This window comes from Amblyomma maculatum, chromosome 11 (assembly GCF_055883805.1).
Source record: "Amblyomma maculatum isolate TAMU_Amacu chromosome 11, ASM5588380v1, whole genome shotgun sequence".
Classification (NCBI taxonomy): Eukaryota; Metazoa; Arthropoda; class Arachnida; order Ixodida; family Ixodidae; genus Amblyomma; species Amblyomma maculatum.
In genome coordinates this window covers 10,726,295-10,739,472 of record NC_139354.1, presented here as the reverse complement: position 1 = coordinate 10,739,472, position 13,178 = coordinate 10,726,295, and the positions used below count along the sequence as shown (strand labels likewise).

Sequence of the window (13,178 nt, the reverse complement as noted above, 5' to 3'; positions counted from 1 at the left end):
TATATAGTTTCTGTTTGCAATGAACGCTCGTTTGCAATCAGTGTTTTTAATTATCTGTTTGCATATATAAAGAGAAGGTGAAATCTGAAAACAAAAAAAAAATGTATCTTGTATGTCGAGCATATGAATCTGCATTAGATCTATTTTATTTTGGCGTAGGTCACACGACGCCTCCAGGCACGCGTGCGTAGGCATCTTTGTACAATGCTTTTATGTCCGGTCGTTGGCTGCACACGCCCATAATACAGACCTAGAATAGGAGAAGCAGCGAATAAGGCGCAAATTTGACCCTGAGAAGGTAACACTCGCCAAACCAATGTACCTGACTGAATAAAACACACACTTAGAAAAACTCAGTTGCAATGTGTATAAGGTCAAAAAGCACTGATTGTACACAAATGGGGCTTGTGACAGTCTATCGAGGCGACATAAATATCCCTCATTTTCCCACTACTTGAATCCGCTGGTTGACATCGCCTACTTATAGAGAAGGTTGGGTGAATGAAGGGGGCGCTTTTATATCACCAGCGACATCATTTATATTAATACCACTGCAAGCAAATGTATGTCGTTTGTATAGTTTCTCCAATTCTTTTCTCCATCATATCATCTGATCCAAAATGCACTTTTTATAACTGCGGCAGTACTGCCTAATTACATCTTTGCAGCCCATATAAACAATGTTGGAAAAGCTTTTTTTTTTTTTTTCGTTCCATTTCATAAGAAGTCCCGATCATCAGTTTCGATCGCAATGCTTTCCTTTCACTCTATTGCCATTTAGCGCAGAAAACTAATATCGCAATCCACTATTTCATCGAAAAAAATTCTCTCTGCGACACACTGCAGAAAAATACAGCTTTTCACGGCTCATAATGTAGAATGCTGCGTTCTGTTGTGTCGATTTCTTGCTTGCTGAGACGCAACCTCCTCAGGCAACCTCTGTTAACTTAGCAGCCCCGGTTGTTCCGTCTGCCTGCTTTCGCGCGTTCACACACACACACACACAAAAAGAAAGAACCCCCCCCAGCTGCTGCATTTCTTGCAGCCGAAATAAGAAAAAATAACGCATGGGTGTGTGCCTGCCACTTTCGATGCTCTATTTCCCGTCAACATCAGTCATTTTTTTCATTAGCTCTGGGCAGTCTACTAGCTTACCATGCGTCATTCACGTCTGAAGAAGTCGTATAAGTCATCAGTTGCCTAGAGCCTTGTTCATGTGCCTCAGTGCCTTAGATTGCTTTGTGTCCGGCTATATAGAACTAACGTTGGCGAACTAGCTTTGACAAAGGGTTCGGTGTCTGCATATGCTTTAATGTTGAGCAAACGAAGCACAGATCGAGGGGAACAAAGATGACGACTACGAAGATGGTTTAGTTGCTAGGAAACTGCGTACTGAATGGAACCACGGACGAAGCGAGACCGCTGCACCTCTGCCTCCTGTCTGGCTGTGCTACAACACGTAGACAAGGTCGATGCATAAAGTCGCGTTACTAGAAAGAAAACGCGTGCAGAACCCTATTGCTACTATTGCCAGCGACATTAAGTCGATGATGATAGTGAACGATGCAAAGGGCCTTTGCGAGTGGTAATGTAAAATTAATAAAACATGAAAAATAAGATAAAATCAAAGAACCTAGAAAGTAAATGCAATACTTAGGCGTATAAATTAACGTAGTTCACGATTTTTGCCCAGGAGAAAACTTCTCACGTTTTCAATAACACTTTAACTTGCTTTTAGCGACCTCTCCTGGTCATTTAGTACCCGCTGCGTAGGTGGCCGAGGTTCAGAGCGAAGTGTGTGTTTTCGTTTTGTTTTTACACGAGACGGGTGCATCAAACTGCATCAAACTGCCAGTATTTCGTTATGCCGGTCGTGGTGAAGCTTTGCAGCAAGGGAAAGGCAAATACGTTGCTTGCTCGCTGAGGCTCATTTTCGGACGATGCGACAATGCTGCATCATCGCTCGGTTTCCCGGACAGGTAGCAAGAGTTGCTGCTTGTTGTGCCCGTCTCTGCATGAACGGCGTCTCGCTGCATCCAGCTTTTATTGAACAGTGAAGGTCTGGTTTTATTGTCCTCAATACGCGTGTGCATTCCACAAAGCTTCGTTCGGTCTGCTCTCTTTGCTGCGTGTGTTGCTTACTGCGTCATATTAACGCATCAATGTGAGCTTAATATGTTTTAGCAGATATCACAAGCATGTTCTCACTGTCAGCGGGATAGTTTTTGTAGATATATTAAGTTCTGAAGTTGGTCTGAATTTGCAGCCTCATATTGGCTCCTCTCAGCTGCAAATGAAGCGCGAATAAAGCTATGGAATTGTGCACAGCAAGACAAGTTTTCAGTTGTAGAGAACGAAGCTACACTGAAGTTGATTTTCACTTTATAGAAGCATTAACTTCCAAGTAGCAACTATCCACCTTTTGAAGTTCTTACATAAACTCTTATAGCCATATCGCTAAGTGTTGTAACGCCTTACAGTTATGCTGTTCACCTTTCTTTGACATTAAGGATACTTCGCTTGTTCGCAAATTTCTGGCCATTGTCGCAACGTCTCGTTTGCAGACGCTACGCTCAGGTCATTTTGTTATCACGAGGATCATGACAGACGAATGAGAGGTGGTCGCCTTCCTACAGTTAAAGATTGGGATTTCATGACGCATTTATGTTTGCGATCGTAATTAGTTAATGAAGCCTGGTTTTCGGTGATACGGAGCTTCGCTCATTTCTGCCCTTAAGTGAGATCACTCGATACGTGTGATTCATATTTATGTGCTTGCAGAATTCACTCGAAGGCCCTTTTCTCTCGGAGAGGTGCCTGCAGAAATAAGTCACAGAATACGTATACGTGACGCGCCACGAAAAGCAAGGTCAACAAAGACGGAGCCAGAACGATGCTCGGATGAAGCAGTTCAGGACGTCGTAACATTTCAGCTGAAGTAAAACTTGATAGTCGAAATTCGTGTCAAGCATAGGTGGCTGAGCAGCTACGCTGCCCATTTTGTCGCCTTCTCCGAGCATAGTTCTGCCTCCGTCGTCGTTATCCTTGTATTCCGTCCAAATTAAAAAAAAAAAAATTCTTGCCAAATATACATCGCTGTGAAGTCACCTGTTTTCATGACGTCACTTAACGTCACGTGATGCGACGTCGTTTACTAGCATCACAGCTCGTAGGGGGCGCCACGAAACTCAAGCCTCGCTCACTCATCACGCAGTCGTCTATGAGACTTTCGCAACAATAAAATCCTTCTGCCAGACGTATATAGCCCATGTGAAAACGGCCGAGTCGTCCTAGGCGTCATAACACGAAACAAGTCTATCTGTGTCAGCGTTGGCTTGAATCTCACTCGGTGCGCTTGTAAGCGAAAATTTGTTCAGTGGGATGCCATTCAAATGGAACATTTCGGAATGTTTCAGAGTGATGTTCGACTTTAATTTTGGGCTAAGTTTTAGGCGTCGTTCACGTACGGCTAATGGTGAGTAGAGCTTGCCTAAAAAGGGTTTTTAAAATATTTTATGTTCAGTGCGTAAATATGTTTGAGACTACTTCTAAAAGACTTTTTTTGTCTTCGTCACAAAACAATTCACAAATATATCCTCGGGATTTGTTCACGCTAAGTTCAGCGGTCTGTATAATCACACAGAGGTTCTGCATTTAAAGGTTAAAGACGCAAAATTTCAGCGACAAGCGAAGGAAATGATTTTCTTCCATGCAACATGAGCCTAACAGCAAGTTTCAGTTTTACTGAGCCTTATGTAATACATTTTTCAAGCACCTATCGTGGCTGTTCACTCTTGGCATTGCTTGCTTGACAAACCGCTGAAATCTCTCAAGAACGACAAATGCAAAACAGTGCAGTGCGGTTCTGCCCATGTCCATGCGTATCCATCCTCAAAATAAAACTGCAGATAATAAAACCCCGCGCCAGCATCTAGCGTGTTGGTGTAACAAAAAGTCACCCGTCGCAGCGAAAATATAGAGGGGCCTCGCAATGAACAAATTGTTTGTTACATCATAGAATGTTCTGGACCAAATAACAAGCGGATGAGGGTGAGGTCGAGTACGTCTTGGCGGGTGAACTGCACGCGGAGAACTCGTGAAACTGAGAACTCCGTTTACGTGTGCCAGCACCCAGTGAGGGGAATGAAATATTTAAAGGAACGCTGAACAAATAATTTTTCTCTATTAAACTCCTATAACTATTGATTGTTTGGATTTTCACGACTGCGTCGGCAGTCTTTTTGTAGCAAGAGACGCGTTTAGCGCTCCAGAACGAATCAACGTGTGGTGTGAACAAAGAAATCCACGAAACGAAAGAAAAAAAAAATTCAACGTCTTTGAAGTTTATTAGGGCAAGAGTGCGGCCTAGTTGATGTTCCATTATATATTTACACCGGCTCAGCACAGCAAAAGACACGGCTAAGACACGAGGACACGTACACGGCGTTTGAACTTTCAATTGACATTAATTTGGTGAAATGCTAGTTATATACTGATTTCCCAATAACATTAAAACAATTCTTAGCTTCTCCCTTCGTCAAAAAGAGCAATTCTGCATTTGTTAAAGCGATCGAGGGCGCACTAACAGTTTTCTGGCAGACCGCCTATCTCGGCAGCTTCCTGATTACCGAACAGCTGGCAAGGTCCGGGGCTCACTGTTTTTGCTTTCCGGAAGCTTGATCATTGATCTTGCATTTGCGAGTTTCGCTTTAAAACCTACATGTGGCAACAATACTGCAGCTCATTTTTCTTACTTTTCTAATCTTTTGAACGTCTATATTCCTGAGAAGTCACAAGGGGCATATAAGCTAACGTAAAAGGATGCTGCGCCCTTAATGTTGATCTCTGTGCACGTCGGGCACGTGCCGAGAAAATAACACAAACGTCACATATAAAGAAAAGCTACAGCGCACATACCCCTTTGCGCCCGCCGTTGCAAGCAAATCCGTCGGGCGTCTTGTATATCCAGTACGTGAAGCTGTTCGGCTTCCGACAATAGACCTTGCATGGAGGTGCGTTCTGTTTTTGTAAAAAAAAATATTCATTTATTATTTTTGTATAAAATCAAGGCCATCTATAGCCCCTACAACATAACGGGTAAGCAGGAACGTGGTACGGTTCGTCGATAGAACATATATCACACGCCACTTTCAGGCCTTATTGAGATGAGTTATTGTATTTTGGACTATTGTCTAAAGAAAAGGGCACCGATCAGATATCACGCACATGCTTCACTGGGCGTTTTATCCTAAGATGCCTCATTACAGTGAGATATGACATGGATGACCATTGCTGAAAGCAAATTACTTGCAGTGATTCACTTGCAATGATTTGATGCCATTGTTTCAAGTGTTTATATAAAACGAAAATAATTTGTTCTTTTTTTTTTTTTAGTTGAGCGTCTCCGACATTTCCGCAGAAAGTGTTCAATATTGTAAGCCCTTAAGACTGCACAACCTCTTCGACGACGAATAATGTGGTCTTGCTAGCTAGCACCGAATATAGGAATAATGTAATGAGGATGCTGTGTCAGTAATGGTAAATGATTTTCTACATAGGAACGCTTAATAAAGATATAATTTAAAAAGAAAGCTTATACCACATAAAGTTATGTTGTTTGAACGTACAATCTCAACTATGCTGTAAAATATATATTAGGTGTCAATACCAACCTCTTGCCATAACAAAAAAATAATATGATAATATATCTCATGCACTGTAAAGTCACATCTTCGCACTGTTAGTGAAATTTTTTCTAAATAGCAGAATTTCGAAGTTGTATGTTTTAGATGAAGCCGACCAGAAAGAACATATATAGCCAGAAAGCTTTATTAGAAAAGTTTGCATATTACCCATTTATTACTATCACATATAAATACGCTTGAATGAATTTACATCAGGCATACAGGTTGAATGTATTAGACTTTATTGCAGCGCTCGAATGGAATCCTGCTTGCTCTCACCCGGTTGTTGATTCAAGCTTGTACACTTGGAATTGTGGATATTTGTTCCTTCAGGATAATTTTGTCAATATATATAGTGTTATAATTATGTAGTTTAAATGATTTTACAGTTAAGAATAATTGTAATTAAATCTTTTTTTCTAACGTTGAAAAATATTAGAATAAATTGTTATCAAGAATCAAGATTGCATTTGAGAAAAACAAAAATGCAATATTTTTATAATGTTTTGATGCTATCAGCGCTGTACACTACTGCTGAAACGCGCCATTGAAACCGAAACGGTTTCAAATATTGCATTGTTTGAAACGGTTTCAAATATTGCATTGAAACCGAAACGGTTTCAATGGCGCATTTCTTAAAGTGAGAAGTTGTCCAGAGAGAGAAAGTCATAGTTGCTGACTGTCCCTTTGTGTAGCTTTAACGCCGTAAGGCCAAGCAGATACAAAGATATGTTCCCAAATTGCCAATTTTTTTATTAAGCCAAATGCTTCAGTAACGTGTTTGAAACTAAAAAAATTAACAGAAACAATTTACGGCGGATAATTATATTTTATTAGTCATTACCTCCCCCTCATGTAATATTTCGTACCTAATGCCTTTGAGCAGCATTCAGAAATAAAAAATAAATTCTTGAAAAGTCCAGACAGTATAAAGGGACTTCGAATTGCCGTGCAAAAGATGCACCATTGCTTCTAGATGCATTCAAATTAGATGAGACCACTATCCGTGTGGTAGCGTTCGAAGCATGGCACTGCGCAGAGGGCCTTCTCGCACCACCTGCACCAGGCCCTTGTTTCCTTGCGGATGTTTTTTCCTATTGCAGTCTCGCGTCAAGTAGCACACTACACAGCGGTGTATCGATTTTATCTTCTTCACTTGAGGAATAACAAAAAGCGGCATCGTCCTCACTTGCGTTATCATCCGACGCAGAATGATCTCTCTCACCATATCCGCGCACGGATGATGTCATGTTTGTCAGAAAACGCGGGAAACGGGATGCAGGCATTCCGCCATCTAGAGCTCAAAATCGCGTTAAAGAAAAGCGCAAATGATGGGACCCATGCTGTCATCTATGTTTTATGCAGTGAAGTACCGTTTGACGAGCTGGGCTCGCCAAAAACCACATGAGACACTGCGGAAAAGTCATGACGACCTCAGCTCGTCATAAGCAAATAAGTGCAGATCGCTTGTGACGAACTGAGTCGTCATAAGCCATTAAGGGGCTCAGTCATTTTGCTCCCCCTTGCCTAGGAGCATTGCCGGTGCCCAAAAAGCTTTCTTATGTTATTTTATACTGGCAAATTGTAAAATTACAAGTCCGGCAGTGCGGCCACTGGCATGCACTTCAAAACCACGCGCACGATATATATGGGTGTGTTTAGATAAGTACGGTAATCGAGGTCCCGTGATCATTTTTTGCTTTCAATTAAAATTTTATATGTGGTGGGTAAATGTCTCCACACAAAGGAATGAGGCCTTTTCCTACCACATATAATATTTTAATTGAAAACAAAAAATTGTCATGGGGCCTCGATTATTGTTCTTGTCTGAACACACCCAAATACACAGGCATCCGAAGGAGAAAGGTGAGAACCAGGCCTCACGTTTGATCTTGTAGGTTGGTAGTACTCTAGCAGTCTATTTTCCTTGTCTATGTGCTTGCAATAATTATCCAGCTTTATCATTTGCGAAGGAAGCTTGAACGTGTGCCTTATTTTCTTGCGAACGTTGATCTTGAGCAAGCAATTTCGTCCTTCATAGCTGCCAGAAAAAAAAGCAAGCAAGCAAAATAAAGGTTTTAGTAATTGGACTTCGTCACAGGAGCGTGAAAAATCACTTGCGACACGAAGACAAATTCATACTCTAGCTGACGTGTAAAGCAACGTCGAGCTCTCCTCACATTTTGACGTATTACCTGTTGAGCAATATTCTGCAATACAATGAATACAGTATCGCGCTCAAAAGAAAAAAACAATGAATGGTGATACAGTTTTTTAATTATTTACGCAGTTTTCTAATGTAATCATTTGCGCAAATACTGACAACTTTAGGACACGGTTTACAGCATTTCTTTTACATTTACTGAAATATTGTCAGTGTGCCGGTAGTGCACACACGCTGAAAATTTTTCCTTGCTATTGATTCGTGAACTCGAAGCATCAACGACATGAGTTGCTAATGTGAGTGTTGCTACAGAAGAGTTGCCTCCAAATCAATGTCATTGCGTTCGATGTCAGTTTCTTGGTCCTGTAATGACGCTGTACATCATAAAGCGATAACTTTAGACTCCTGATGAGTGGAAGAACAGGCGTCGTCCGGTCGGCATCCGGCGTCCTGTACATTAAATCCTGATTGTTCGACAGAACTATGACGTCATAAATTCACGGTATCACATGAGAATGTTAACCACCCCAAATCCTCACATGAAACCTGACGTCACGTTCAGAACGGAAGTGATTAAACATACCATGCATTGAGAAATAAAAGTTGTCGCAAGTCAGAAATAACTGATAAGCATTAGAAATAGATTTATTTCGCCGAACACATCTTAGGAAAATGAGGATTCAGCCTAGATTAAAACCCACGACTAGGCACCGCCCGGAAGGCTTGCATGGCTTGAGAACAATAAGAAGAGGTTATATTTACGCGGCATGGCCTTTCACGTAAAACGGCGTTTTAGGTTTGGCTTGATGTATGGAGTTTAACGTCTCAAGTCGGTTCAGGCTATGGGGAACACCGTAGTGGGTGGCTCCGGCAATTTATAGGGTTCTTTAACGTGCATTGGCAATGCGCAGTACACGGGAGTCTTTCTTTCCGCGTCCACTGAAACGCAAGGCACCTTACTAATGTAAGCCAATGAGTATATGCGCATAACTGTAAGGGGCCACAGGTCTCTAAAGTGTCATAGCGGTATACAGCGGAGATCAAACCTATACTTGTCTGTTTCTTTTAAGGTTGTCTTAGTGATTGCAGTAGCTTGTTCCAATTCATTTTTACTTAATACTACATTTGAATCAATATTTTGCTCCGTCCCGTTAGGTGTTCGCTCACGTGTTTCCTGTTTTTCCTCTGACTAATTGTCAACCGAAGACTGAAGGACAGATGATAGATAAAGTACAAGTTAATTTTCATTCCGCATGTCGTGGGCCTTATATAGTCTCACATTTGATTTCAGCTCCATGTTTTGATAACGGATATGAATACAGATCCCCAGCTTCTTGAAACGGATTTACTTGTAATCATTTCGTTACTCTGTGTTGCTGTGCTACCTGTTAATGCATTTCCATCACTTATGGGAGCAGGGCAAAGCAGTGAATAAAAACACATTGGGGATACACGCATGCACATCTGTAAATCAATTAAGGTTGTAAAAAAATTCCCTTATGTATAAAGCCTCCTTATCTTCCTGATCGCATTACGTACCATAGCACACGCGTTCAAGCAAAACGAGCTATGGGAGGGGTGTTTTGAAACTACATTGGCGCATATTTTCTTTTTTAGCGATAGCTCTAATTTTTCCATGACCATCCTTGAAGGTCATTTGGATGGCCGATTTGACCTTCATACCGGAGTACCGCACGTGTTAGTCATGTGATGCGCCGCGCGCCAGCGGCTCGCCCCGTTGCTCTGAGACGGAGGACTGAGGCGAGTGCGAACGTTCTCCTCGCAGCTGGAGCTGCAATGTAGCACGTGATACGTGACGACGCACGGCACCTAGTCATGCGATAATGTCTTTTGGTGTGAATATATGGCGTGCGGTGCCAAGCTGCGGAAAGACGTGGAGGTGGAGCCGGGTGCCAGGCCGCATCTGTCGACAGTTCATCGCAGACGTCATACTGCTTTAGACGATGCTTACGATAGACAGTGGCACGAAGTTGGCAAGGATTAGAAAGGGAGCGGGCTCGGGTAGGCTGCGGAAACGGATGAGGAACGCTTGTACTTCGTCCGTTCGCGGGGTTTATAGGCAAGCAAAGCTATGTTGAGAAATAAAGTTCACAGTCAGGCCAAACCGTGGTGAACGATGTCAATCGAGCTATCGCTGGACACATTAGGTTAAGCCGCGCTGAATTCCAACAGTTTTTGTTCTTAAAGGAAGGTGTTGTGTTCGGAAACTTACCCACTTCTTCGAATGTAAGGTTGGAAGTGAGTATAAAGGTTGGCTTCAAGTCGTGCACAGGTCGACGTTTTTTGTGGGCATCTTACTTTCGCTGCTAAGTGGGCCACAATTAAGAACAATTTCAATAAAGAACCCAAAGTTAAATTTGTCGTTTCATTTGCAGCTTCGTGACACACAGCCTAGTGAAGGGAACAAGCATTGCCTGCGCACTCCCGTAGTACTTTTTGACTCCACATGCGTGCCCTCACGGGCATGAGCTTCTACACTCAGTTGAAGCCGCATTTGACCTGCCTTATAAAGGATTTTGAACTGGTTTTCTATTGCTGGTTGGTGCAGTATATTAAAATATTATGCTATGTGCACTACTGTGAACACAGTGTCTCTAAGTGTTAAAGTAGAGGTAGCACGTTCTTCGCTTCGGCCCAAATGTGTATTTCGTCTATTTTGGTACGCATTTTGTTAGCGAATATTTATTGAAGTTGGACTTTCTTCGGCTCGTTCTTTTCTCTTTGTTTGACGTTACCTTGGCTAAAATTAAAAAAAAAACAATTGTTCAAAGCTTTAACCGATTCTCACTGTGCCATGAAGCCGATTTGTTGAAGCGTGCAGGTCGAGAACCGAAACTGTCTCTCGTCTCTGGAGACGTAGCTCATGATGTAGCCATGACTGCTGGGGCACGAGTAGGCACCTGGATGGCCATGAATACCAGGTATGGGTGGGTCGCCGTCATGCCGGGCGCCAAGTCTAAAAAAAACAACAACATATTTTAAGTGTATGCAGTTGAGAGTAGTTAGAACAAATTTCACAGTCACCAGGAATGCATTTGTACATACCCCAGGTTCACACTAAGTAAAGATTTGATAATACAGCGAAAACTTTAAGCCGTACGCAAACAGGCTCGATTTTTTAGAGGTCTGTTATTGACCTCTGCGTACTCTCAAATTTTTTTGAACAAGAGGGGTTTTAACGCCAACACGCCAAAATAGATACGGCATAAATGTAGCCCTATGCACAGCGTGCGGTATGGTCGCGTCCATCAACACTGCTCAAATATGTCGCTTGAATGCTATTAAAACGCACCAAACTAGATGAATAGATTCGTACGCGGTTACTTTTCCTGCACCCCCCCCCCCCCTACCCTACACTCCACCCATTCCATCTCCCGAAAAAAGTTTATTATAATGGGGAAGGGGGGGGGGGTAATTTTAAAAGCTTGGGAACTCAAGTAGGCGTAACAGCCGCCCTAGATCTTCGAGACCAACCAGGCGGGAGCACCAGACGATGACTACGACGCAAGCGTAAGCTCGTCTTTTCCTTTACAATGGCTCCTGGTCAGAAGGGGAGCCATCCTGGAGACTTAAGGGGCCGACAAGACGGCGGGTAATAGGCCATTCTTCACAGTCTCGCGGCCGTGCCTACGGAGATCAGCAGATGGCGTTAGGGGCTCGACAAAGTAATTTGCTGGAGACGTCACTTCAGGACACGATAAGGACCTTGATATTTGGCAATAAAGAAAAATAAAAAGTAGAGAAAGTTCAGAAGCGACGGAATCCAAGGAACATTACGCTGTTCAGAAGACGTGTAACTGATAGCTGAAGGCTGTCTAGATTTCTGATCAAGATGCACAAACGTTTAGGCGAATTGGTCAGACATACTTGACATAAAAGGCACGGCAGAAAGAGACGAGGACATTGGCGCTTGTCTGTCCTCGCCTCTTTCTGCCGCGCTATGTCAAGTCTCGAATTCGCGAATTCGCATAGGCTGGGAAATTCGGCCGTGAACAGAGGGCGAGACAAAACGTCGGCGTCCTGATGCTTGCGGTCCGATTTGTTGGACGACGTGAATGTCATATTATTTGCAGACGCAGTGCCCATCGGGTCAGGCGGCCGGAATGATCCTTTAACGAAGAAAGTGTCTTTTAAGTTTAGCTGCGGGCCGGCGTTGGTAAGGCATGTCAAACCGTGCCCCAGGCGACATTGACGCACCTCAAAATTGGGCAAAAAGATGAGGTAATCGTCCAAATATCACAGGCAAGTCTTCCACTTTAGGCCGCGCAAACCTGTGTCCATCATTCACTCAAAAGTGCCCGAAGCGTTTCATAAACCGAAATACATTTAGAGGCCGTCAGGGGTCACATATGTGGTTTTCGCCCGATATTCAGCTTCCATTGGGACCTGCCTACAACCAGGTCCCAAGTCGAGTGATGAAAAGAGTTCGGTTCTTTGGAGGCAGTCTAGAGCCTCATCAATACGGCGCAGAGAGTAGACCTCTTTTCTCGTGATGGAAAATCTAACAAAGCCATCCTTCTTCACTAGGACTACCAGGGATGCCCATGGGCTGTTGGAGGGCTGAAAAACTCCACTTTGAAGCATTTGGTTCACCTGTTCTTCAATAACTTGGCGTTCGGCGGCGGAAGCACAATATGAACGCTAATGTAGAGGGGCATGGGCACCGGTGTCAACTGGTGCTCAACAGTCGACGTGCGGTCTAAAACAGGTTGGCGACAATCGAAGGAGGAGCGGAACTCCTCGAGGAGCGCAAGCAGCTGGTTTCGCTGAGGTGAAGGAAGAGAGGCATATATACTGAGAAGTGATGAAAAAAGATCTGTCGACAAATGGGCAGACGAAAGGGTATAGGTGGGCTGAGCGCATCCGTGTCGGGCGGTGGTGATCCTCCGGCGTCGTCGGGGTTGAAAACAGCGTCGAAGAGCTGCACGATACCGATGCATTCGCCGCGGCGCAAATTGAAGGGGCTTGAAAACGGATTCGAGACTCATAATGAGGCGAGGCCGGTGGATATGGTGAGCAGGGCATAAGGTAGAGGCAGACAGTGGCGGCGAATAAAAATATGAGATTGCATGAACACGACACTTGCATCGCGAACAGAGTTACAAGAGAGAGAGACAATCACGGATGAACACGTGGGAATATCGATACTTTCGTCGACAAGGGCTTTGGCAGAAACAGATGAATCGTTAAGTTCAGAGTCCGGTACGGGACTGGGAGGCGCGCAGAGCGCTACTTGAGTCCGGGCACAATCGATGCCAGCGTCATGGAGCGTTAAGAAATCCCAGCCTAAGATGATCGGATATGAACAT

The 13,178-nt window shown here is 43.5% G+C and overlaps 1 protein-coding gene across 1 annotated transcript in view; it reads right to left on the bottom strand.

Annotated features, from left to right (window-relative positions):
• Window positions 1-122: 122 nt before the first annotated feature.
• LOC146172849 (venom metalloproteinase Antarease-like) overlaps window positions 123-13,178 on the bottom strand; it is a 33,864-nt gene continuing 20,808 nt past the window's right edge. The window contains exons 11-14 of the mRNA XM_084585642.1: window positions 10,658-10,825; window positions 7,569-7,725; window positions 4,918-5,019; window positions 123-250 (exon numbers count right to left, since the gene is read on the bottom strand). Coding sequence (XP_084441768.1) covers window positions 161-250; window positions 4,918-5,019; window positions 7,569-7,725; window positions 10,658-10,825 — 517 coding nt within the window. The 3' untranslated portion in view covers window positions 123-160. The remainder of the gene's footprint in view (window positions 251-4,917; window positions 5,020-7,568; window positions 7,726-10,657; window positions 10,826-13,178) is intronic.